The sequence below is a fragment of the Rhizophagus irregularis genome, chromosome 9, assembly GCF_026210795.1.
Source record: "Rhizophagus irregularis chromosome 9, complete sequence".
Lineage (NCBI taxonomy): Eukaryota > Fungi > Glomeromycota > Glomeromycetes > Glomerales > Glomeraceae > Rhizophagus > Rhizophagus irregularis.
In genome coordinates, this window is record NC_089437.1 from 2,599,129 (window position 1) to 2,626,012 (window position 26,884).

Sequence of the window (26,884 nt, forward strand, 5' to 3'; positions counted from 1 at the left end):
TTTTTTATAGAATTGTATTTTACTTTTAAAAAATATTAATCTAATTATTGAAAAATAGTAAGTTTCCCCGTATACATACCATACTTACATACTATTTATAATCATTAACAATATACACAGTGAAATTCGATATAACCCGTTCCAATAGTAAAATTTGTCAAAAATCCGTTATATCAAGAATTCCGATATATCGAGGGTAAATTAATTACACGTTATGATAATCCGTTCCAGACCTAATTCCGATATATCAAGATTTTACTTATGAATATATCAAGGTTCCGGCATATCGAATTTCACTGTATATCTACTAAAAATCAACTATCAAATCGAGGAATTTACTGTGAAGGCATTAACAAGATCAACCAGTTACATCACTTTTTAGAAAATTATGGAAACGGATTATGATTTGACAAAAAATATGTTATACCGAAACAATCGGAACACTGGAATTTATTTTGGTATGTATAGATAGATTTCCGGTATTCATTAGCCCTGTTCATTTCTGTTCTGTTCTGTTCTGTTCCGATTTTTACCATATTTTTCAGCCAATCAAATTCATTCAAAAATCGGAACAACAACCGGAACAACGGATCAAAAAAATTGATGATCCGAATGTTCCGAAATTTAAAAATGCAATACATGCTTAAAATGATTGGTTAGAATTAAACAGAACAGATCAAACCCGATTTTTCTACTCAATTCACGCCGTTTTTTAATTGGCTAAAATTAATTATACTAAAATCGGAACAGAACAGAACAGAACAGAAATGAACAGGGCTATTATTCCGATTCCAATATTCCGGTCTCCCGATTCCGGTAAAATATTCATTGGACAAACAAAATAAATCTTCGAATAAATTTAAAGAAAAGAGCGCTTAGACTTAGTTAACTTAGTAGTTAATAAATAATCAAACTTGTGAAAAAATTTTTATTTGTCGCATAAATTCGTTATTGTTGAGCTAAACATTTGTTATCCAATTTTTCTTAACAAATATAATTTCAAGATTAGAAAATAGGTTCCTGGCATTTTAAAAAAATTATCCTTGAAAATCTTGTAAAACTTTCTATTTGGATAAAGTCATTATATTAGAGTAAAATAAAGTTGAAATATTCAGTTCACAATTTTAACTCACCTCTAAAGCAACTTTGACATGTTTCTTCTCAACTACCTTTGCTTTGTCGGTTTCTGCTTCGGAATTAGATTCTTTTGCTAACTTTTGAAGGAATAACACGCAATGAAGATATATCTAATGAAAGATAAACACGCAAAAATAATAAGAACAAGGCGATAATCTAAAAAAAAAAACAAAAAAAAACACGTACTAATACATCCACATTCTTGCTTAAAGCTTTAGATTGGTGGGACTTAATGATCCTTTTAAGTGTCGCGCGTGGATAAAGAGAAGGCATTTTTGTTGGTGAATTCTTGGAGTTAAAAAAAAACCGCGTAGAATTACTGATCTACCAAAAATAAATTAGATATGGTCTACCCAAAATAATAACAAATACTAAACACAGTCTATTTTGATGTCACGTGTTAATTAATTGCGTCATACGCGTCATGAGTCATGACACGACTAATTGACAAATTTATTAAGGGAAAGTAAAAACTAAAATATTATAGAATAAGAACTTAAACTAAAATAACCGCTCAACCTAAGGCAAATTCACCTTTCGTATATAAATGAAAAGAGGAACTACAGAATATAAGCGGGAAAGATCAAAATCTAGACGTCACATAGAATTGTAGGGGATCATTTTTCTATAGTTTTAAATTGATTTTTTGTTATGCCTCTTTTACGTTTCATTATATTTGAAATGATCGTTTCATTTTTCTAAGCAGGGTATAGAAAAGGAAGCAATAGACTAGGAAATGTGTGCGCAAAATTAGAGGCGAGTTCTAATGAAATTAAGCCATTAGCGTGTATATTCACCGGAAGAATGTCTGAAAGATAGCTGATAGCCAATTAAATATAGAAGAGCGATTGTCGCAATCAGCTGAAATAATAAATTCTAGTATAGCTTTGTGTTTGGAAAGAATATCAATAAGCGTTTATTGGTGTGATATTTCTATTCTATTGTTGTAGCATAAGTAAATAAAGTTTCGAGGGATAAGACTAGAATTTCTGTGAAGAATATCCGTGGCGACATGCGACTGATGCAAGTTATCTTGATTTTGAAGCCAATATGTTTAGGTAGTTGCAGTGATTAACGAGTATTTAGGTATTTAGTAAAAATCACTGTAGCGAAAGATAATATTTTGTGTTCAAAATTTTGTTATCTGTTACAGTTAATATGACGCACAGACTTAATAATAAATAAATGCTAAATAATATACTGTATTTATATTATAAATTGTATTAAAAATATTTTTATATCTAATAATAATTATTATATAATATATAGACTTATTAAAGGAGGACATTAACACCACCAAAATGCCTATAACTTAATTATTTCATTCTACTTGTACCAGTCCTGTTGGCTGCACTCCAAGTATTTTATTTCAATTTAAATTTAAATAATTTATAAACCAAAAATTTATTTAAACTAAGTATACAAATAAATGCACAACAAACTTGAACATTATAATAATAATGAGATCTATGAATGCAAGAAAGATATTAATAATTATTTTAAATAATTGAAATAATTAATCGATATTTTTTAAGTTGTCGACAATTAATCCTCATGCAATTAGGAAATTCTCAACAAATATTGTATCCTATCGAATTCACCCATCATCTATGTGTGTATATGAAAACAATTTTTACAACTTCCTTTCTTAAATACATTAGGAGAATAGTCATTACAATCACATTCTTTACATGGCCCAAAATCTTGAGTTGTTGTTTCTTTAACATAATCTTGAATATATGAATTTCTTGATGTTATTGAAGGTGGCGTTGTTGTTTTAGGAATACTATTTGCGATTGATGAATATTCATATGTACTTGAACGTGCTGCTTTACGAGGGGGTATAGATGTTGAAGATGTTGGGCGAGCTGGCGGAGGTTTTGAACTGCGAGATGGGATTGGAGGTGTTCCAGCAGTTGGCGATCCGGGCCTTTGTGACGCACTTGTTTGTGAATGTCGTTGACGGATTGGTGGCGATCTTTTTGATTTAGGTGGTGTTTGTTCATCTGATTCATCATCTTCCTGTTCTTCATCACTTTCTTGTTCCTCTTCTACTGACGATTGTCTTGATAAATTTGTTGGTCGACGTGCGGGTATTTTTGGTGGCGATGATTCAACAGGAATTGGCTCAGTATAATTTGCAGGAAACATCCCACTTCTTTTAGTTCCATCTTCATCAATAATTTCACCAATCCACCATCCTTCAGCTTCTTCTATTACTGTTATAATGTCTCCTTCTTCAATTGCAAGTTCATCTCTATCTTCGCCATCATAACTAAATATAGCCCTGACTTGTTTCTTTTGTGTTGTATTGCCTAGAAAAATCGAGTAATATGTAAATTATTAATAATGAATTTAATTGTTGAAATTGTTAAAAAAAAAATTTATCCCAACAAAAATCTTCGTACCTGGTTTCTTCAGATCAACAGATCTAGTAGATGATCCAGACGAAACACTCTTATTGCGAGATAATCCAGTTGGGATATTAAGGTTATTAGAACTATCAGACTTTACAAGTTTTGAAGTTCTTTTTGAGGGCTTTGGTCTATTGTGACTTGAATGTGAGTTAATACTACCATTATCTGCACTACCATTGTCTGAATTGGCTCCATCAGAATTTGAATTAGTTGAATCAATTGTAGATGATCGTATTGGTGTTCGTTTACGTCGCGATGATGGTTTGTCAGAACTATTAATTATATAAAATTAGATAAATTAATGAAAAAAAAACAAACAAACAAAATAAATAAAATTTTTTTTTTAAAAAAAAAAGATGATGCAAACCTCTCAACCCAGTCTTTCTTAACGCTTTCTAAAATTTCGTAAGCGGCTTTGAAATATTCCAATTGGGCATCTAAAAATGTAGTTAAATCTTGCACATGTTGATCCTAATTATAAATGCGCCGAAATTAATTTTTAAAATATACATCTCTCTCCTTAAACCAGGAAAAAAACAACAAACCTCTGAATCATTAAGCGCAAACATTTTATTATTTATATCTTCCATTGTAACTTCATATTTTTCTTTTGCAGCACGCATTTCTTCTTCTAATTCTGGTTTTTCTTTTTTTGATTTTTGTACTTTATTTAGTTTTGCATCATAATCAAGTCTACGTGATTCTAATTTTCTTTTTAATTGCTAATGAAACATTGAAAGATAATTTTATTAGCGCCGAATCCATATATTACTAAAAAATTAATTAATTATCTTTTTTTGTCATCTTACTTGATATTGCTTAAATTCTTCAATAGAAGATGATAATCCAAAGAGGAAATCATCTCGTACACGTGAAACATACTCCATTTGTGCTTTGGCAATCTTTTCGTTCGCATTACCAAATCTAACTAACCCCATTCCTATGTATTATAAAGGTATTAGTTATTTAATTAAAAAAAATTTAAAATTTCAACAATATTTCTCACCATAGGGAGTATCTGTGCCAATTTCTTCGCCATAAATTTTCATGGTACTTCCAAGTGACTCTAAAGGTAAAACTTTTGATTTTTCTTCAACCGAATCCGCTTTTTTCGCTACATAAGTTGATGATAAAAGTGTAAGTACATTTTAAATTGCTATAATTAAATATTTCCAATTAAAAGACATACACATAATCTTAATATAAGTATTTGTTGCCATATGCAGCTTGTCTATTCCAGAGTGTCTTGCATCGGTTTTTTGTTGTAAATCTTGAAATTCGTCAGGAGTTTGAGTTTTCTGCCCTCCAACTCTTTCGTTCGCCCACTATTAGCGGAAAATGGTTATGGGTTAGAAAAACTAAATTTCAAATGATGTAAGAATACAACGATCGAAACATCAAACACACTTGTTTAATTTTTCCAATATTTTTCTTCATGGTTAATTGGTTAATAAATTATGTTCGAAAGTTTAAAATTTAATTTTGTTTCGAGAAAAAGTTTTAAATATAAAATTATAAACAGAATATAATACAGTCAATGATTTGAAAATTTTTTTGAATATAGGAAAGAAAAAGGGGAATGGGCTGCTATTTATTATTTTCTTATTATAGTAAAAAGATGTAAATGTGAAATTTACCAAATATTTGTGTACTAAAATTACAAAATAAGTTGATAGACGCCTTGCAGCTTGCTACTTCTAATGGCAATAAAAAGAATTATTCGATTAATTCATGAAATTCACCGCATTAATTATCACATTATATTCGATACGTACTCTTTAATAAATTATATATATTATGCATTGTCGTAACAATTAAACCTAAATTATTTATTTGGTTTTTTAGTTGTCACACAAATTCTCCATTTTCAAAATCAGCGAATTACCGTAAATTCCCCACAAATAGGATTTGCAAAGATTTTAACATTTTTAGATGTGTGTAACAAATATCAAAAAAAAATTTCTCGATATATGATCTGCACTTACAAAAAAAATTTTTCCCGTTGAAATTTTGTTCGATTGTTTTGACTTTCTTTCATAGACAAATTATGGTTTATAAACGATTATTTACTCCAATTAAATCTAATTTGACTTTTGGTCTATTAATATTAAATTTAATCGTATTTTTAAGTGTACTAGTTCATGCTGGACAAAACAATATACCAAAAGGAGTTGCAAAATCAGGTATGTTTCTAGCTTAATCCTTTTTGGTGGTTTCTTTTTATAGTAATTCGTCCCGAAATTAAATTTGATCAATCTTCTTTAAAGATGCACACCTTTATGAAAAGAAAGGTTCAACTTGGAAGTGTTTAGACGGCTCAGCAACAATAGAATACGAGGCAATTAATGATGATTACTGCGATTGTGCTGATGGTTCTGATGAACCAGGTAAAAAATTCATTAATTAATACGATTTATTTTATTTATTTTCTAATTCTTATCATCACAAATAAATTGATCGCCTTTTCGCATACATACAGGAACGTCTGCATGTCCAAATGGCAGGTTTTTTTGCACAAATTCCGGACATATTTCATCATATATATCGTCCAGCCGCGTGAATGATGGAGTTTGCGGCAAGTCTATATTTCAATTTGTAAATCATAATTAGAATTTTATTGTAATGGCTAATTTTTTTTCTAAAAAAAAGAACCTGAATGTTGTGATGGGTCAGATGAGTATGACGGAAAAATAGAATGTCCAAATGATTGCGAGAAAGTTGGTGCTGAATACCGTAGGCATGCAGAACAATTGGCCAAAATGCGAGCTAAGGTCAATATTTATACGTATTATCTCATAATTTGAAGTTGTCATGTGTAACAGCTTTTCTTGTATTCTGCATAATAGGGAGCGCAAATAAAAAGCGAATACATTGAATACGGTAAAAAATCGAAACAACAACTTGAATCTGAATTGAACCGATTAAAAACCCTTCTTGAAGCCACAAAGATTAGAGTCGCAGAACGTGAAGGTATTTACTATCAATTTAACAACATTTTTATTTAATTGAAAATTAACTTTATTGTTTTTTTGTACAAAGTTGCATTGAAAAAAGTTCAGGAGAAAGAAAAAGCCGAATCAAAGACAAAAGGTTAGTTTCAAATGTAACACATATATATTTGAGCGTATAATAAAATTGTTTATTTATAAGTACGTTTTATTTAATTAAAATATTTAGATCATATACGCATACAAAAATATCAAGTAAAAATTAGAACATTGCGAGAGCGTGAAGAGAGGCTTCGTGAACAAATAGATACTTTACTTAATATTCTTAAGGATATGAAAAAGGATCATAATCAAAATTACCATGATATGGCTGTTAAAGCTGCTATTAAAGGGTATGATGAATTTGTAGAAGAGTATGAAAGGGAAATGGAAGAAAATATGGAATTTGATCAAGAGGACGAAATTGATGAAGAAGAAGTAAAAGGAGAAGAATCGCAAGCTCCTGAAATTGAGACATCATGTAGAATGAAAAATGTTAAATTATGTTTGATTTCTTTTAATTATATCTAATGTTTCTTTTTACCTCCTAATTTAGTACCTTCGTTAAGCGAACGAATTTCTGGTGCCCTTTTAGATGTTTACAATGACATCTTGGAAACTTTTGGGCTATCAGAATATGTCATTCGTAAACCCGAACAACAATATTCAAGACCTTCAGATGGTGGCAAATCTAAAGGTAAATTAAAGAATTTTAAGGAGTTCTTCTTTGAAATTTATTGTAGAACCGAGGTCAAGATTTTGATTTGTTCACATATGCATCGAGATAATATCTAAAAATATTTTTTTTTGTTTCTTTTAGAAGTAATAGCAGCATATGATGCGTATGACGAAGCTGAGGAAGAGAAAAGGAAAGTTGAAAATGATATCACCGAAGTTAATAAAAAACTTGAAAAAGATTATGGCACTCAACTAGAATTTGCAAAGTTGGATGGTGAATGCTTTAGTCATGATGCTAAGGAGTAAGTATTATTTAAACATTTGATAATTTATCAAGTAAATTCTAATATTAAAATCCTTTATTGTTTATTAGTTATACATATACAATATGTATGTTTGACAAGGCAACTCAAAAAAGTAATAAAGATCATGTATCAACACATTTGGGGTATGAATAAAATTTTAAATCACACCTTTTTTAATAAAATAAAATAATAACGTTTTTATTTAATTAGTTACTTTGAAAAATGGATTGGAGCTGAATCAAAGGAAGATGACAAATATTACACAGCACAATTATATACTCGTGGAACAAGATGTTGGAATGGACCAGAGAGATCTGTTAAAGTAAGTTTTATTTTGGGTCACTTCATGAAAGAGTGATTATAATATTCTTTTCTAATCCTAATTCTTTTTCTAGTTATATCTTGAATGTGGCATAGAGAATAAAATTTTTTCAGTTGCCGAGCCAGAGAAATGTGAATATATAATGAAAATGACAACGCCAGCTGTTTGTCCTTCGATTGAGAAGTTAAATCACGAGGAATTGTAAAAGGTTATTAATTTATTTAAAATTTAAAATATATAATGTCCTGTAAATAAACAAAATAATAATTGTTCCCCAAGTACTATTTTAAATAAAAAAAAGGAAGTTTAATTATAATAATTAAGAGCTAACTTGTTTAATTAATTTGGCTAAATTTATATCAAATAATTCGGATTTAATTGGCATTTCAGGAGTATAAAAAGGATTTTTCATAACATAATCGCTATAAATATCATAAGTACGACGAAGTAATAAATCAATGTTTCCGTGGGTTGGTTCAGCAATGATTAAAAATTTTGTACCTAAAATTTTATTAAAATATATTTATATTAGGATAATTAGGAGAATCGAAATGACATTTTAAAAGAAATAATAACCTGTTAATGTTTGAAAACAATGTAATTTAAAAGTGTCCGCTTCAAGTACTTCTAAACCCGAAGAAGTTGCATTACGAACTGGTGATATTTTTGAAGTTATAGCGTGTACTCTATTTTTTTTTTTAAAAGAAAAAAAAAATTAATTGATTTCAATCCAATTTTAGAGATTTAAATGGTTAAAAAAAACAAATAAAAAAAAAAAATTACCCATGAAATGTCCCCGCTAATACCAAATATTCGTTAGAAGTAAGTTTATTTAAACTATCAGCAAAATCTCTTTGATAAATTAAACCACCAGCCTTATTAATTATGTAAAGTGAATAGATCATATTTTTAATTATAATAAAAGTTATATAAAGTAACAGAGAAAAAAAGAAAAAAATTTCATTCGTGTTACGTAAGCAAGAATTTTTTATTATATGGTTACACAACAAATGAAAAAAAAAGCCATGTGAATCGCAAATAAATTATTTTAGAAATCTGTAACCCTTGAACCGAAACTCCAATCACCATGTGTTAAAGGTTCTTCTTTGGGGCCACCAATTTCACCAGTTTCTGGATTTTTATCTCCCTCAAATTTAGGAGGAGGTTTTTTTCGTAGATCAGGGTGAATTAATTCTTCTTCCGTCTGTGCGCTAAAAGAACCCTGATTTTTACGAACTAATTCTTCAAATTCTTTTTGTTCTTGTGGATCCGCTAACGGAACTGGGGATGGTCTTGACTTATATGGTGGTTCAGCAGAATAAGAGCGAATGAATAATAATGGAAGAATCAAGTGATGTTGAAAGTGATGAAAAGTACGAGGAGTGGGACGAAAAAATCGAATAATAGTCATTGTTGAATGAATGAAAGAAAGAAATTTCTAAGGGTAATAATGCATAACTATTTATATTGTAATTTAAAATTAAGTCACATGATGATGTTTATTATTGTGAAACATTACTAACATTTAATACTGAATAACAGATAATAAAACGTTAAACAGGGGTCAACAATCCTTAATCTAAAGTGACAAAAGTGACACTTGACAGAATTTCAGAAGGTTGAGAACATAGATCCATTGGATAACGATAATAGTGCCAAGAATAGAATATCACAATATCTTTCTTATTTTGCCAGTTTACTAATGAATACGAATCAGATGATGAAATTAGCGGGAAATTTTATTGTGTGATGTTCCGCAGCAACGCAGTAAAGCATAGTCAGAATCATCAAAAATCTAAATAAAGTGAAGATCATCAGCACGCAAAATTTTAAATTTAACTTTTTTGAACTAGTCTCTAAAGATAAACTCATTTTTAGTATATGATAAGGGATTAAATCATATTGATTATATAATTGCAGAAAAAAAAATAATTTAATTTTTGTAAATGCTTCACCTTTTTAGTACAATAATAGAAAGATGTTTATTGAATCCTATTACAGTAATATAAACAATTTTGTAATTAGACGGATGTACAACATAAAAAATTCAGAAATCAAGTGATATATATCTTTTGATAATTTCATTTTGAGCTCTATTGAGAAATAATTGTTGGTCAGTTTCAAGTTTTCATTTTCATAATTATAATAATTATTATCGATAAATCATAGTCGTGTCCCTCCTTACTTTGTAAAATCATCTGATCATTACTGTTATTGTAAAAGATTAGAAACTCAAAATTCATTGGCAATTACTTCGAATGGCTAGATGAGTGTTAGAAAGTTAGATGGTATGCATTTTAAGCTCATTCAATACACCTTATGATCCTTATAATGTTTTTGATAGGTTTAAATTATTATATCATGTGATTATAGCTGTTAGCAGTAGCCAAAGTTTCTTAACGTACATGTCACACATCATCATCTAAAGATATCAAATTCCGGAGGCTTCTTTTTTCATCACTAGGTTGTCATGCTTATGACTTGCTTATGGCGTACTCATTGTTTGTTCGTTCGTACAAGTTTCTTTTTGCGTTTCCGTGTGAATTCTGTGGATCGATATTTGAATTAAGTTCCCAGACCATACCTAAAACCCCAGAGGAAAAGTTATTAAGAAAAGGATGACAAAATAAAAAAAAATTAAAAAAAATCACTGTCAAATTATAATAGGTTAAAAAAAATAAAGGGCTGATTTTTTTTTGCCTTAGTAAAAATTTGAGGTTTTTTTTTTTCAAAAAAGAAAAAAAAACTTCCTAATAATTCCAAATGGAGAACAATGTGTCTTTAGATACTCATCACAAGTCACCGTCAATTCAACAGACGGCCAGAACGTCTCACACAACTTCAGAACTTGTTCACTCTCATACAGTGAACCTTTCAATGCAGCCCGGCGGGACTACTCATCCTTTTGGTTCTCTTATTCACCCAACCCCTACTCCTTCACCGCCCCCATTATCTTCTTTACAACAATCACAAGTTCAACAACCATTAACGTTTGTATTTGAAAGATTTTCTTCTGGTGTTAATACACCTCTTTCTATGAACACTCCCATACCTTCGCCAAGACCGGTAATTAGGTTAGACGAAGACGCGACTCCTGATGTAATGGACGTCCGCAGAACACAAAGAACTCCATTAACCATCAATACAACTCAGAGTAGCGATTTTACTAAAAAAAATCGTAATAAGCGAAAAGACCGCACATATAGAACTTCTTTAGATTCTCCAATTTCAATTAACTCAACTAACAGGGACGAAGATTCAAAGTCTGACTCAGATTATGGTGACCCTATGATAACCGATTATACTCCAAGAAGTGAGGCATGTTCGGTGTGTTGTTCTTTTAATTAAAAAAAAAATAAAAAAATAAAAATAAAAATAAAAAAAATAAAACAAATGATAATAATTCTATAAAACACAAAGTTTTTAGATGGGAATTGCATTATTTTTATTTATAAATTTTTACAATTTATTTAAATTATTATTAATAGGATTACGATATGGAAGATGCGATGACACCAGTAGAGGCATTAAAGAGACTTTTAATGCAATTTACAGCCATGTCTCATCGTCGACTTGAATTGATCTTGCCAGTACTCTTAGATAATGACATAGACGACCCAGAAATTCTTTTATTAATTGAAAACGAACAATTCCTCCGCGATTTACGCGGTAAAAATGGTTCATCACTTAGTATTGGCAATATCTTGACACTTTGGCGTGGAATTCAAGAGCATCGGAATGGGTCAATCGCTAATACACCAAAATCTTTTTCTTGTTCCTCTTCAATTTCTTCTTATTCTCCACCTCCCCCTTCCTCAAGAGCTAACATTGACCTCATTTCTTCTCAATTAAATACACCAAAAGCAAAAAGACCAAGATTAGATCCCTTAGAAAGAGAAGACCATAGAAATATTTCTTCTTCTGGACATGATTCTCGTTCTCACCATCATCATAATCATCATCACAATGATGTTAATAACAGTAGCGTTAAACAAAGGTTAAAAGCTCCTAAATTAAGTATGTCTACTATAGAAGAAGTTCATAGCCGAGTGGATTGTGTTCTAACCGTTGTAACAGCTGAAAATGAACGTCGAAAACAAGCTGCTCTTGCTCGTAACCCTAATGCTCGCCCTACACTCAGATTTGAGGATTTCGTATCCGAACTTAAAGCAGCACATAAAATCCCAGTGGCTTTTGGTACTTTACGAGATATGCGGTTTGCCTACATTCTTAAAAAATTGGATAAGCAACGTTATGCTGAAACACTTGCCACAAATAGAAGCAATGTCACGGAATTCTATAGAAGTTGCCAAGAAGTTTGCGAGGAGAATTTTAAAGATGATTTGCTAGAAGCAGCTTTACCTTGGTTGGAGCTCAAAGCAAAAATGTATTATAAGTAAAATATTTGTTTGCTCTGTTTTCTTTTTGTCATTCAACAAAAAAAAAAAAAATCGCAATGAAATATTATATCTGGGAATTGACTTTTATATTATATTTAAATATGAAAGTCAATCAAACAAATATTGTTATTTTATTACTATTATTTTATTATTTTTTTTTCCTTTACGTAGAAATTTTTTTGCTTTTTTTTTTATAAAAAAAAAGGACGATTTAAAAGTATATCTTAACAGTTGTACATAAAAAAAAAAATTACCACAAAAAAAAAAATATTTCAAAATAGCATATATTATATATATTATCTACAAGATAAAATACAGAGGAGGGAAAGCAAGCCTTTTCTTTTTCCTTCTATTTCCTTTTTTTTTTTTTTTTTTTAACATAGTGCTACTCTTCTGGAATTTCTGTCGAAATAAAACCAAGCAAATTTGTCTTGGATCAAATCTTTTCTCCGTGTTGTGTGGTGGTTAGGGATAGCTGTTGAAGATTTATTATTTCTGGAGTATCATAATTCTGTAAAATAGTTTTATCATAAAATGAAAAACTTAGTTTTACGAGAGAATTTTTTTAAAAAAAAAAAAATTGTGAACAATCAATTGGTTATATAAAATATCCAAGATAACATATATTATCAAAATTATTATTATTATCATAAAAAAATTATCAAAAAATATTTATTATTTTAAAAGATGATTAAAAAAAGATGGTTATATTTGATACATATATGAAAAAAAAAATAAATATTATTATTCATTTTTTTAAAAAAAGTTAATTATATTATTTTTAAAAGTCTATATATAAAAGTCCATATAAAAAAAATTGGGGTGAGTTTGTTTAGTAATCATGAAAAAAAAAGAAAATTACTAAGAATTACTCCGGCGTATATTTATATAAATTTTTGGTCGAGTTTGTGAAACCATTACATTCGCAGCTGTTGATCGATCAACTTGGCTCTACATCTCATTACTAATAGTTTTGGCTACTCGCGAATTCGAGTTTAAAAAGCGAGTTGGGTGTGCGTAATTTATTTTAAACGACGTTACAATATTCAATTTTGTATATTTAGTTGTACATAAAGTGCTTTTAAATTCTAAAAAAATAAAAAATTTGAAGACAGAAATATTTTATTCATATTATTTTTATCGTGTGATACTACTACCTTCTTGAATTTGTTATACTTTTAATAATGAGCTTTGAAAGCGAAGGCGATTACAGTAGTGTTGCTTGGGATACTGGTACTACTGATTACTTAAAACCCGAAGATTTATTAGACCAAGTAGCTGAAGAACCCCCATCTCAGGATCTTACTAGGTCAACTATTAGTAATATTGATGATTCTATGTTTTCGGTATGTTTATATGATCTTTGTGATAAACTTAGTAAACTACTATATACAATTTGCGATTTTATATTTAATCTGTTAAAAGATATAAACATATAACCTACAAAATTCATGAATGATCAATACTGAAAATTTTCTTATTTTATCAGACACTGGCACCTTCAACTATTAACCATACAGACAATATCGCTAACAATCGACAATCTGCTACAGATTCATATGCTCCGAGTGTTGTAGTTCCTGCAGCATATCCTATGACTATCACTGTTACTTCACCAGTAAAAGAACTTGATGGTACTAAGGAAGCTTTCATTTCCTATCTTATCACCACAGAGGTACTTTAATGAACTTATTTTTTGTAATTTTAATAATTGTGATACTTACTATTATAATACTTATCATCGATTGCTTATTTCTTAGACTACTTTAGAAACATTTGTTGCACCAAAAGCTACCGTTAGAAGACGATTTCAAGATTTCGTATTTCTATGTAATTCTCTTAGTAGAGATTTTGCCGCGTGCGTGGTACCACCATTGCCTGACAAACATCGATTAGGTGAGTGAATTTTAATTTTATATATCTTACTTTATAAAAGAGAGATTGTTAAAAAAATTTTTTTTCTTTAGAATACATAACCGGTGATCGATTTGGACCGGAGTTTGTTGAAAAACGCCGTGCAAGGTAAAAAGTAATTGAAGTTATCGCGTTTTTTAAATGATTTTATTCACTAATTATAAATAATTATATTATTTAATTGGAAAAATACGTGTCAGGATAGTCTTCAAAGATTTTTGGAAAGATTAGCTCGACATCCAACTTTACAAAAGAGTGAATATTTTAGAATATTTTTAGAATCAAGCGAATGGGTAACTAAAAAATACATTTAATATGCCTCTTTTTTAAATAATATTTTGACACGTAATATATATTTGTAATATATAATTATTATTTTAGAATGCTGAATCATTTTATAGGCAAAAGAAATCTGGTGATGGAGTTTTTGAGAATTTTGGTGATGCGTTACTTAACGCATTTTCTAAAATTAAAAAGCCTGATGAAAGATTTATTGAAATTAAGGAAAATATTGATAAAATTGAAGAAAACTTGCAAACAATCGAAAGATTATATTTTAAAATCATTAAACGACAATCAGGTATTTTTATCTTGTAGTTTACGTCTCTGTCAATAATTTAATGCTTTACTCATTTTTTTCCTATATTAAAATTTCAGACTTAGAGGCCGATTATAGAGAATTTGGTACTAGTATTGTTAATTTGGGACAATTTGAAACTGGAATTGAAACACAACTTAAGAAATTTGGTGAAACAACTGAAAAATTTGCAGATGCATGGAAGCGAATGGTAATTTTCGTGTCTAAAATCATAATTTATTAGTCGACGACACTTCTTATTTGATATCTTATAGAAAAAATGTATTCGCAATGTTATAATTTATTATCTAGACGGATAGGGAAGAAAGCGAGTACCTAAATCAAATTCGAGAATTCCTTTCATACTGTCACTGCGTTAAAGTTAGTTATTCAGAATTACTTCTTTAATAGTTTTAAATTTTATTTGACACGTTTTTATTATACATCAGAATGTCTTAAAACTTCGGGATCAAAAACAAGTTGATTTTGAAGAACTTTCAGAATATCTTCAAGGAGCATTGATTGAAAAAGAGAATCTTGTAAGTACTGGTAAAGGTTCTACGGGACTTTCTTCATTCTTAGTGGATTATATTAAGAATGTAGATCAAGAACAAGCTAAAAAAGAAAGATTACAAAAACTGGATGCTAAAATTACTGAGGTTTGTTTATTTTAAAAATAAGCTGTATTTTAAATTATCACCTATTAACTTATTTTGACTTAGTTGAAAAGGGAGGTCGAGAGTAGTAATGACATCTCAGAGAAATTTTCCGATGAAATAGTTAAAGAATATGAAGTATTTCAAAATATAAAAACTGTAGAATTAAAAGATTCTTTGTTAGCCTATACTGATAGACACGTGGAATTTTACCGTCAGGTAATAATTTTAATATACGAATATGTATTATATTATATTTGTTTATTTAATTAACATATCTAACTCTCTTTTAGGGATTGCAATTATGGGAAGAAATTATTCCAATTTTAGAAGATATTACAATCTAAAATAATATGATTTTTTATATATTGGACATTATTCAATTAGTTCAATAGTTCAATAGTTAAATTAGTATGATTGTAGATGATGTAAACTAAAAATGAATTTTTTATATTATTATTAAATCTGTATTATTTGTATTATTATTAAATATTATATTTGTCAATTTTTTTGTGTCGTCTTTTTTTTTTAATAAATATTTTCATATAAATATTTTATTTAATAATTAAATAAAATGTTTCAAAATATAAGTTAATTTTTCCTACTTTTCAAATCAAATTTGATTTGAAATAATAAAAAAAATATCACATATATGTTAAATGAAAGAGAAGATAAAAATAAGGTGATGAAGGGATTTGGTAATATATAGTATTAGTATAAGACTATATTCATTATGTTATTAATGTAAGTAAATGTTCGGATGAATCTTAAATAAAAAAAGATGTTGGATGAATTAAACAATTTTTTTCAGAACATTAATTAAATTTTATTATATATTTGTCGTATTTGTCGTAAAAAAATTAATTAGTTTGGCTGGGGCAGTCCTTGGCCTATATCATTTATTATAGACATTAGTTAATTATATATAGATCGGTTTTCAGTTTTCACTACAATTATTGAAATAAGAAAACTTACAATGTGGCCTCGTTCTCCACAAGAGTAACATGTTTTTACGTGTTTATCGGTGGGCCCCCCTTGAGAGTTAGGACAATCACGAGACTAATTTTTTTTAAAAAGAAATAAGTTATCTCTCCTAAATATATTGTATAAAATAAATTTAAACTTACAATATGTCCAAACCGTCCGCAATTATAACATTTTACTCCGGAAGCTTTACAATCTTTAGCAAAGTGATTAAACCCGCCACAATTGTAACAAATAACTTTATAACCACCACCACCACCGCGTCGATTATAACCACCTCGATTTCCATAACCACCACCAGTGTTTCTACAATGACGAGCCAAGTGGCCCTAAAGAAAAATAATAATATTTAATAAGTATATACATACTTCTCAATAACAAAAGAGAGAGAGAGAGAAAGGACTTACGAAACGACCACAATTGTAGCAGCGGCCACTCGATCCACCGTTAACACGAACACTAGTAGGGCAGTCAGCTTGAAGATGTCCAACTATAAATAAGAATTGATTTAATAAATTGTAAAACCAATAATTTTACTATGATAGTCCGGTATGTTAAACATGAATAGTTATTCTAGATTGAATTAATTTATATAAAGTATTAAATTCTAAAAATTTAATTCCTTATAAATATGATCTAAATAGAAGTAAATAGAAAAAAAAAGAATACATAAATTATTAAATTCTTACCGCCACCGCAAGAATAACATTGTTTGGAATCAGCAGTCCTGGGTTGAGGACATTGATTAGCCTCATGTCCAGGTTGCTTACAGTTGTAGCATAATCTTTCGGGTTCTGGACAAGAATCGGCAAAATGACCAACTAAAAAGTATAATTTATTAAAATAAATCAATAATTCGTCAAACACGTAAGATATAATTGATGAGAAGTTAGATCTCGATCATCTGCCTTTATTTAAGATCAGACTACTAACCGTTGCCACATTTAAAGCAACCTCTACGAGGAAAAACCATATTTAATTCAACCAAATAAATAAAAAATAAACGGGTAGAAGAAAAAAATATGAAATTAGGAATTATGAAATAAAAAGGGATGGGACTTCTTCCTTAAACTGCTACCCCTTCGTCAACAACTTAGAAGATCTACACTAATCAACAACTACTGCTTCCGCCTTATAAGAGAAAGGTAATGGTGGGAGAAATGTTCTTCTTGAATATGAAGAAGAACGAAGCACAAGTTAATAAAAGTATTTAAAAACATCCCTTTTTATTTATATAATGTTAAATTTTCAATTCACATTTTGTGACGAAAAAATCTTTTTTCGCAACACATCCTTGTGTTCCCGATCGTGTTCTATGCCTATTTACTATTTACTCTTTCGTCATATTAGTTGCATTTTCTTTTAATTGTATCTAGTAAATAAATAAATTTCTGCAGGGGAGGTTGTGTAATCCTCCTCGATTAGCTAAGGTGACAAAGAAACCGTGATGAATTATTTTAGCATGCGCACAAAAAAATTAAGCCTTATCAGTTTTAAAACCTTAATTTCATTAGTGACTAGTATTGGAAATTCCGAATTTCGGAAGTAAAAATCGCATTTAATACATTTAATAATGGCTCGTATCTTTTACATGGATTTTCAATCGATCTTTCCAATGGTTAGTTTGCCATTTTTGCTAATAAATTAATAATTAGGGATTATCAGTTAATTTTTTATTTCCGAATAGAATGATTATCTACTTACCCAAAAACTGTAAATTTGCTTCACCAAAGTCACCGCAATATTAGTCAACAACATGTAAACCTCCCAAATTAAAACCCTGATAAAAGTAGATGAAATTTAAAAACAATAAATTATGTATAAAATATTATAATTAGCTAAAATAGGTATAGTGCGTCTATAAAATTATAATAATATTTTTTAAAAAAAAAAATTTTTAAAATAAATTGGTAATTTTATTTTCAAGATGAACACTAGGCGGCATTATACCTGGTGATATTACAAATACAAGCAAGACTAATCTAAACTATAGGATACTAATAAACTACTCAACTTTTTAAGCCTAAGTTTCCACCTGATCATGCATATGTGAAGTCGTCTTCTGAGTAGTTTAGTATTACTTAATAATATTAGGTTTTAGTTGTTAGCTAGACATGTAAATACTGTTCTTTTCTTAATAAAGTATTAAATGTGTTAGACACAAAAAAAAAATAAAATGAACTTCTCATTATCCAACATTATGGACTTCACTCAGCAAGTTACAAAAGTTATATAAGTAGGGTATGTGGTAGGATACTATATTTAAAACAACTCTTCTTAGTGAAAATACCCTGTAGTTTTATTTTTACAAATCATCTAATGTGATAAATAAATAATTTATTACTATATAATATATGAAATATAAAAAAATCTATATACAATATCCATTAGCTGCTCATCTATGTATAACTTTATATTGCTTACTACTTAATACTTACTTAGTATTAACCACATAATCTTAGACAGTTTTACTGATTTATTAATATTTATAAGTTTATATAAAGTTATAAAATATATAAGTATATATAATTAAAGATTAAAAAAATAGAATTACTTGAATTTTATAAATTTTAACTTATTAAATACATCTTACTGAAATAATTTGAATAAAATCCCAGAAAATTTATATATACCATATATTGCAAGCCATAGTACCCTCCTATGTATAGTACCCCTCTTAAAAAATTTTATAGAATTATATAGTATCTGGAGTATTTTACATTTATCTTATGATCCAGTGATCAGATTTGAGCTATCTTTTTTTTGTTTAATAGCTCTTATTAAGCTCTTCAAAATAAAAAAAATTGCTCAAATTAGACTGGTAGATCATAAGATATTTGCAAAAAAACAGAATTTTTAAGTTTTATTTAATACCTGAAAATATAGGGTCAAACACCTGATTTTTGCAAGATATCCAGAGTACTATGACTTGCAATAACAGTAATTAAATCTAGCTACAATTATTTTATACATAGTTATATCATATATATTATTATTTAATTTTAATTCGTGATCTGCATATAGAGTAGTGATCGACATATATAAAATCTGGGAACAATACGTCTACATAATTTTGCATCTTTTAGAATCTCACGTTTTTTATATACTTAACCTTTTTTCTAAAATTAAAATATATAACTAAAAATAAAGAATATGTTACAACACTTATTTTTGTGGGCAAAATTGTAAAAAATTTACATTTTAATCCATTTTGGTAGTTTGCATAACCTATAAATAAAAATCCTACATATATTATTCTTCTTCTGATTTGTTTAGGAATGAAATTCATATAGTTTTAAAGAAATATGACTTTATAATTACTGTTGTAGAAGATACTTAACATTCAAATTCTTTCAGATTTTTGTGTTTTTCTATAGAAAATTGGTCAGATATATGCAGTTCACCAACAGAAGCTATTAACACCTACTATGAAAAGTTTTTTGTTCAAATGCAAAGTTTCCTGGTTCACAAGTTACAGATTTTGACAATTCAAATATAATACAACAATTGCTTAGTAATATTATATTTCATCCATATATAATTAGTCTTGGAAAATTCGAATATAATTGCAATAATGGGTTAAAATTAAAAATTAATGGAACTATCGTATGAGAAGATATAAATCTGTTTTTCATTCCCATTATAATGGTACAAAATCAGCTTTTATCCAAGAAATAGAAAATGAAGAATATGTAATTCAAATATATACTAATGATACTTTAATAAAAACGTATAATAAATGCTATTAATTCTAATGAAGTTTGGTTATGTATTGGTAAGCTTTCAAATTATTCTGAAAAAAAATTTTTTGGATTAGAAAATCCATTTATGCAAACTTGAATTCAACAAGCATAAATTCCTTCTTGTATAGTATCAGATTGGACTTTAAAAGAAGTGTTAGAAAAATTTTATAAATATCATTTAAAAAGAAGAATTTTGTGGCATGATTTATTTAATAAATGGTTGAATCAGAAAAGTAATATTTTAGAATTATGAAAAACTATTTTAGATTTATATCCATCTGGTTATGAAATTAATAATTGAAAATGACATACTTGAAGAGCATTTATTCAAAATGCAAAATATACTAATGTTATTCCCTTCAAAAAAGAGAATTTATAGTAAGTAATTATGCAAAAAAAATGAATTGACTTTTTATTTTATTATTGACAAATAATTTTTTTGATTTAATTTGAATTTTGGATGAAATTATATAATGCACAAAAAGACAGTATAATATTACAAATACTTTATGAATCAGGATTTTTTCAGCAAAATCCATGTTATCAAAAAGATCAATCTCTTACATTTTGGCAAGTATTTCATAATGCATTGGAAAATTAAATAAAGGTCCAAATGGTCAAAGACGAATTCTTTCAATTATTGCTACAAAATTTACCTATCAAGAACTCAGATCAAAATTAAGGTTTAATGTACTGTTAGTGACTTAGTGTATACTAATATTACAATATATATTATTAAAAATAATTGAATTAATAAAAAATATATAATTTTACAAGTAGCTGCAAATACAGTATCAAGAGCTCACCAATACACAGGTCAAAAAGTGAAAAATCAGGCAATCAATCACCAATCAGGTAGTTAATTGGTAATTGATTGGTGACCGATTGATATCTGATTGGCATTTTCGCAAAATAAAACAATAAATACTAATCAGGCAGTTTGCTAACTTTTGATCCAATGATCGGAAAAGGATGAAATATAGTTCATTGGAATTGTCTCAATAAGACGAATCTAATGGTAGTAAAATCACATTTTTAGAATTAATACTTGATGAAAAAATTAAGTAAAATATAAAAATAAAAATATATTATTTATATTTTATTTAATTTTTTATTAACTAATAACTATTAATTCTAGAAATATGATTTTATTACCATTAGATTCATCTTATTGAGACGATTCTAATGAGATATATTTCATCCTTTTCTGATTACTGGATTAAAAGTTAGCAAACTGCCCGATTGCGATGTTTATTTATGTTTTAAAATACCAATTAGTTACCAATCGGTAACACATCAGCTACCTGATTGGTAACCGATTGGTAATTAATTGATGCCTGATTTTTTACTTTTTGACCTGTGATATGTGCATATTAATAGACTAGGTACACCTCAAGTACAAAAACCTATTGTTACCAAAGACAAATTAGAATGAAAAAGAAAAGAATATTTAGAACAATTATTTTTTGATAAAGCTAATGTAATAATGAATTCATATAAAACAGATATCATTATATAAGAACCAGTTTATTACCTTAAAAATATGAAATAAGAACTGTAAGAAAAGTTTCATGAAAAATATCCAAATGGTGTAAAATGAACAACTTTTTATAAACATTTGCAGGGTAATAAATATATTTATCATGAGAATCTTGGTGGTTTGTGTTCAATATATAACACATATATGGCTATAAAATTATTGAAATATTTAATGAACTTATCAAATTCATTTAAAATCATATTAGTAATCTTCATCATATTCAGATAATATTTCCTATAATTAATAAAAAATATATAATATTTATATAAATATTAATTTCTAATAATTTTTTTTAGAATCAATTATTAGATTAAGGAGAAAAGTTAAAATAATATTTGAAAAGAGAATATAAGTTACATTTAACTGTAAACTCTGATGGTACAACAACATATAATCAATGTATAAACCATTACCTTCTTTTTGCCTTTAGTATATGAATAATGAACATCATCTTAACATATTCGATTATGATGTTCTTTTTTGATTCTTAAATACATTGATATTAAAAAAATACTTCAAACAATATTCACAAGAAAATTTATGAATTGTAAGATCAAATTTTCTATTATTTGAGTCATTAGACATGAAAGTTATTTCTAAATTCTCAATTTAACGCAAATCTATTAAATCTAGATGAAAAAGAAGCTGTAATAATAGTTGATTATAAGATAAAAATCTTACTTAAAAGTACAAAAGAAACAAAAAGTGCTTTTTTGAAAAAAAAAGGTGGGATTTACATTCAATTCTTGTCTATATATGAAAATCTGAGAGTCAATTGGATATTCAATATTTGATTATTAGTTAGCTGATACTTGTTAAAATGTATGGTTTACAGCTTTCTCGTTACATGCAGTTATTGAATTACTTGAAGTTAAACCAGATTGGGTTACTTTTCTTTCTGATAATGGTCCATATTATCACAATGTGGACCTAATGCCAATTTTAGGACATTAAAGTAAATAGTATAATATTATGGTAAAAAAATGGATTTTTTTAGAAGCTGAAGAAGCCAAAACTTCAATTGATTTTCACTATACCTAAGTGTATATTAGTTATTTAAATAATTTAGAATTCACCATTATTATTTATTGAATTATTAACCCAATAAAATGAATAAATAGTTTTTGTATATATTTATACCAAATGGGTTTATCCATATATAATTGGCTCTAGATTGGCTTAGATTTGGATTATTTTTTGCATAAATTTGAGCTAATTTCAAGTCAATGAGCCCGTTTGATATAAATTTATATAAAAACTATTTACTGGGTAGTTACAGATTTCACATGTGATAAATTATTATGTTTGATTAGAGTTTAATATCAATGAAGGTGTGGATATAGAAAATGTTATTCAAGAGATTTGTGATACTTCAGTAATATATTTGGAACCAAAATGAAAAAGAGGTTTATATGAGAATACAATTTGAAGTTATGTAATATTATTAAAAACAACTACTATTATTTGTAGAATCAGAATGAAAAAAAAAATTCAATACCAGGAAATTCCAATTGGTATGAGTGATTCTGACCAACAAAAGGTAAATATGTAGGATTTATTTAGGATCGTGCAATGCCAAATATTGAAATGTGGAAAAATTTTAAGCCAGTTAAAATAGCACAATTTGAAAAAAAAACCTCTTAAAAACCTAATTTGCAAGTTTCAAATCATTCAATTTTAACTTTTAATTAGAATATGCCACTATCTCATAAATCAAGTATGTAATAAATTGATCTAAAATTGAATTTTTTTGCAATTTTTTTAAACAATTTTTTTATTATACAGTCGACCCCCTATATAGTCTCCCTCTGTATAATCACATCATATAAAATTTCCCTTTATAAGCACACCATATTTTGGCCAACATAGCAGGCTTTCCGATTTTTGAATAATCATATGATGATCAGCATATGTATTATTTTTAGTTTTTTATTTAATAAATTATCTGTTATGGCGCGCCATAATAAATAACTAAAATTCACATTTTCTAGTAATTTTTAAATGACGTAATACTGACATAATTGTTTGTATATAGATATATATTTTATTGGCTGAATATCATATGTATCGCATATGTGATAGCTGTACTAATTTATTTTAATTGTGCCACAAAAAATTTAATAGCGAAGGACAATAAAAAAATTGATTCTTCAGGGTTTGTTTAAACATATTACAAAGGAATCTGGCTATTGGAGGTGGAATCCAGAAGTTATAAACACTTGAAACTTTCTTATAAAACGAAAATAAATATAGTACATTTATATTATTTGGCTTTACAAAGAATTTTTGGCAAAAAATAGTTGGAATCAAATAAAGATATATTTTGACACTCCAGGTTCTTCTTAAGTATAAGTTATAAAGTTTTAAATAAGTTTAGTGTTAAAAAAATTCTTTATTGATAGAACTCCTTACCATTTAAAGGATCAGATAGGATTTTTAGAATTTTTTTTCCTTTATTAATAAACTAATTATTTCTTTCTCTTTTTTAGAAGTTGACTTATGAATTTCATCAGTATATTCTATTAAAAGCTTAAACAACATCCTTTAAATAAAGTGAAAGGAGTTTTATGGCTACAATTATTGGTAATTTAAATTTTGTGTCAGGTTTTGATTGTAATGACATTATCGTTAATTTATCAACATACACATATACTAAATGAATAATTTTATATTCCTTTGAAAGGTGTAAATGGGCTCTAATTTTGAAATCAAAAATCATGCAAATTAAATCATTAGATAAGGAAATATTTATGTTCAAATGCAAGAGTTTATGTCAAATTGATAGTAAATGTATTGAGCGTATTTATTAAGGAACTAATGATTCAATCAATGTGATTTTTAACTTTTTGGATAGATCTCATTCTCTCCTTTCAAATAAATATAAATTCATTTTTCTAGTATGCATATATGTTGAGTTATTTATGATTTTGCAACAGGAAATCAGGAATTATAATGGATTTTTAATTTATATGGAAGGTACATATTAAAATTCTTGAATTTATTTCAGATTCTAACAAAATTTTTTTGCAAATATATTTTATTAATATTTATTAGTTTGCAAGATTTAAAGTATGATTATTATATGAGTTTTTAAATCTGCCAGTCATTTATATTAAAAAATTACGTAAAATGCATTAAATTAAAAGTTACTATTTGTAAAAATTGGTCAATAATAATTCAATTTGAATAAAACTTTGTATGATTAAAATTTAAACAACTGTAGAAATGCGATTTTACTACCATTCGATCCGTCTTGATGAGCTGATTCCAATGAGCTATAGATCGTCTTGATTGGATCAGTAGATAGCGAAATATTCTTAAATTACTATAATTATTCAAATTTAAGAGCGTAAACTTTTGTAATATTACGTTTTTAGTGTAATATTTCGAAATTTTACACCACCTTCGAAATATTACACTAAATTACGCCTAAACAAATTTCCTGATGAAGTGCAATAAATTTATTTGCAATATTTGAGGTCATATTAATATGTAGAATTTTATGCAATGTCTTGTAACGGTATTTTATATTATGTGATAAAATTGGAAAATGATTGGCAAATTAACGTGATAAATGAGAAAGCCTGCTATACTATTTTGGCCCAATGTACTAATAAATATATTAGAAAAACCTCCTCTATAGTCACAGCATATGACTTTTTTTATAATCACACCCTTTTTTTCGGCCTCGAGGGGTGTGACTATAAAGGGGGTCGACTGTATTAGAAATTAATACAAATCATCTCACTATTGAAAAATTGAAGAAACAATTGAAGGAATATGGTGTTGACACAGATATAAGCAATAATAGAGTCGTATTAGTAGAAATTTTACAAAATAAATTGAACGATGAAATATTACAACAAAATATGGGTAAGTTATTTCTTATCATAAAATTGTGATGACAAGTGTCACTTATCATTTACAAATATGTAGCCATTATAACGAATTGCTTCTCATATTTTCTGCAGCAAATGTATCTTTTTATTAAAACTTCCAGTATCAGTAGTACTACATATACTTGTGATGGATCTGCTAATCGAATTCAGAAATGATATTTTATTGTAGAATTAATCTAACCAAAAATACTATAAGTATAGGGATTAAGTGGTAATTTATCAATAAATTAGAAGAATTTGTGATTTTTTCCAGAAACTTATTATTAACAAAATAAAATCAAAACTATAATTTATCATCATTTTTTGATGGTTTAAAAGAGATAAAAAGAATTTGTATTATAAAGAAAGCATTTAGATTCATAAATATATCCAATCCTTTTTACTTTATTTGCAGATTACTGCTTGATAATTTTTGCAACTAGTACTAATCAATTTATATTTTTATAGGCAATATGGAATCAGATTTTTGTGATGCAATTATTGCTTAATATTGATCGTTTTTTAATTATTAGAGATAAGTTTCTAAAAATTACAAATTAATAATTTTTATATATAATGAAATGATGTATTGTATAGGTGAAAACTTAACTATTTTACAATATGGATTTTAAGTATCAGTCCTCAATTCTTATTTTGCATCTGTAAGAACTGAACTTTACAAATATTTTGAAGTTAAAAGTGTTTAATTTAATTTATGTATAATAAATATTTAATACTAATGATTTATATTAAATTTTTGTTAGTAATAACTAATGGTATAAATTAGTGAATTTAATTATCTCTAAAATTTTTGATCAATTAATTGATTATTTTATGATGAGTATGATCGATTAAAATTAATTAATTATATTTGATCGATCAATTTAATCAATCAAAATAGTAATCATCCTATATTTATATTTAAATTTTACATATTATTTAAATTATATTATTTTATATTATTTAAACAGAAAAAAAAGTAGTTCACTTACAGCTTCTGGTAAAAAATTTTAATATTAATAGTATCTGCCTATATACTGAAATTAGAATTTTTAAAAATCATTTAAATAGAAATTATCATATAGTTATTGATTGATTGATTGATTAATCAATCATCGATTATAATTAATATAATTAAATTTTCTAATATAGATATGTCTGATAAAATTACTTTTCAGAATTGTTATCTGAATTATGCAAAAATCTCTCTATCATCAAGTAATGATATATTGCAAGTTAAATCTCTCATACATGTACTTTTAACTTTGAGAAATATTATGATTGTGAATAAAAGTCTACTAATGCAAGCATTAAAATAAGCCACCTCTCATTTGTTTCAAAATATT

At 27.4% G+C, this 26,884-nt stretch overlaps 8 protein-coding genes across 8 annotated transcripts; 3 read left to right on the forward strand and 5 right to left on the reverse strand.

Annotated features, from left to right (window-relative positions):
- Window positions 1-876: 876 nt before the first annotated feature.
- Window positions 877-1,492, reverse strand: OCT59_029618 (uncharacterized protein). Its single transcript, XM_025315676.2, has 3 exons — window positions 1,324-1,492; window positions 1,134-1,247; window positions 877-1,064 (listed from the first exon to the last, which is right to left on the reverse strand). The coding sequence occupies exons 1-3, from the start codon at window positions 1,408-1,410 to the stop codon at window positions 1,038-1,040; spliced, it is 228 nt and encodes a 75-aa protein (XP_025182363.1). The 5' UTR covers window positions 1,411-1,492; the 3' UTR covers window positions 877-1,037.
- Window positions 1,493-2,459: 967 nt separating this feature from the next.
- On the reverse strand, window positions 2,460-5,116 carry OCT59_029619 (uncharacterized protein). The gene is made up of 8 exons (XM_066145117.1): window positions 4,962-5,116; window positions 4,744-4,879; window positions 4,561-4,668; window positions 4,364-4,494; window positions 4,100-4,276; window positions 3,922-4,025; window positions 3,546-3,826; window positions 2,460-3,452 (listed from the first exon to the last, which is right to left on the reverse strand). Exons 1-8 carry the CDS (start codon window positions 4,989-4,991, stop codon window positions 2,746-2,748), a joined length of 1,674 nt encoding a protein of 557 aa, XP_065994786.1. The 5' UTR covers window positions 4,992-5,116; the 3' UTR covers window positions 2,460-2,745.
- Window positions 5,117-5,533: 417 nt separating this feature from the next.
- Window positions 5,534-8,169, forward strand: OCT59_029620 (uncharacterized protein). The gene is made up of 12 exons (XM_025334365.2): window positions 5,534-5,737; window positions 5,822-5,941; window positions 6,034-6,129; window positions 6,204-6,325; window positions 6,401-6,524; window positions 6,594-6,644; window positions 6,732-7,022; window positions 7,098-7,238; window positions 7,362-7,521; window positions 7,593-7,667; window positions 7,735-7,846; window positions 7,920-8,169. The coding sequence occupies exons 1-12, from the start codon at window positions 5,602-5,604 to the stop codon at window positions 8,049-8,051; spliced, it is 1,560 nt and encodes a 519-aa protein (XP_025182365.1). The 5' UTR covers window positions 5,534-5,601; the 3' UTR covers window positions 8,052-8,169.
- OCT59_029621 (uncharacterized protein) lies at window positions 8,166-8,751 on the reverse strand (the record flags this gene model as incomplete). The annotated part of the gene is made up of 3 exons (XM_025323261.1): window positions 8,166-8,347; window positions 8,423-8,532; window positions 8,630-8,751. The coding sequence occupies 3 exons, from the start codon at window positions 8,749-8,751 to the stop codon at window positions 8,166-8,168; spliced, it is 414 nt and encodes a 137-aa protein (XP_025182366.1).
- Window positions 8,752-8,894: 143 nt separating this feature from the next.
- On the reverse strand, window positions 8,895-9,257 carry OCT59_029622 (uncharacterized protein; the record flags this gene model as incomplete). Its single annotated transcript, XM_025315677.2, has 1 exon — window positions 8,895-9,257. One exon carries the CDS (start codon window positions 9,255-9,257, stop codon window positions 8,895-8,897), a length of 363 nt encoding a protein of 120 aa, XP_025182367.1.
- Window positions 9,258-10,394: 1,137 nt separating this feature from the next.
- OCT59_029623 (uncharacterized protein) lies at window positions 10,395-13,023 on the forward strand. The gene is made up of 2 exons (XM_025315678.2): window positions 10,395-11,173; window positions 11,335-13,023. The coding sequence occupies exons 1-2, from the start codon at window positions 10,610-10,612 to the stop codon at window positions 12,244-12,246; spliced, it is 1,476 nt and encodes a 491-aa protein (XP_025182368.1). The 5' UTR covers window positions 10,395-10,609; the 3' UTR covers window positions 12,247-13,023.
- Window positions 13,024-13,430: 407 nt separating this feature from the next.
- OCT59_029624 (uncharacterized protein) lies at window positions 13,431-15,740 on the forward strand (the record flags this gene model as incomplete). Its single annotated transcript, XM_066145155.1, has 11 exons — window positions 13,431-13,592; window positions 13,736-13,921; window positions 14,007-14,142; window positions 14,214-14,268; window positions 14,366-14,453; window positions 14,542-14,740; window positions 14,818-14,948; window positions 15,050-15,118; window positions 15,187-15,396; window positions 15,460-15,612; window positions 15,687-15,740. 11 exons carry the CDS (start codon window positions 13,431-13,433, stop codon window positions 15,738-15,740), a joined length of 1,443 nt encoding a protein of 480 aa, XP_065994787.1.
- OCT59_029625 (uncharacterized protein) lies at window positions 15,659-17,579 on the reverse strand. The gene is made up of 6 exons (XM_066145163.1): window positions 17,311-17,579; window positions 17,067-17,198; window positions 16,785-16,867; window positions 16,521-16,706; window positions 16,369-16,452; window positions 15,659-16,283 (listed from the first exon to the last, which is right to left on the reverse strand). Exons 1-6 carry the CDS (start codon window positions 17,348-17,350, stop codon window positions 16,254-16,256), a joined length of 555 nt encoding a protein of 184 aa, XP_065994788.1. The 5' UTR covers window positions 17,351-17,579; the 3' UTR covers window positions 15,659-16,253.
- Window positions 17,580-26,884: the final 9,305 nt, after the last annotated feature.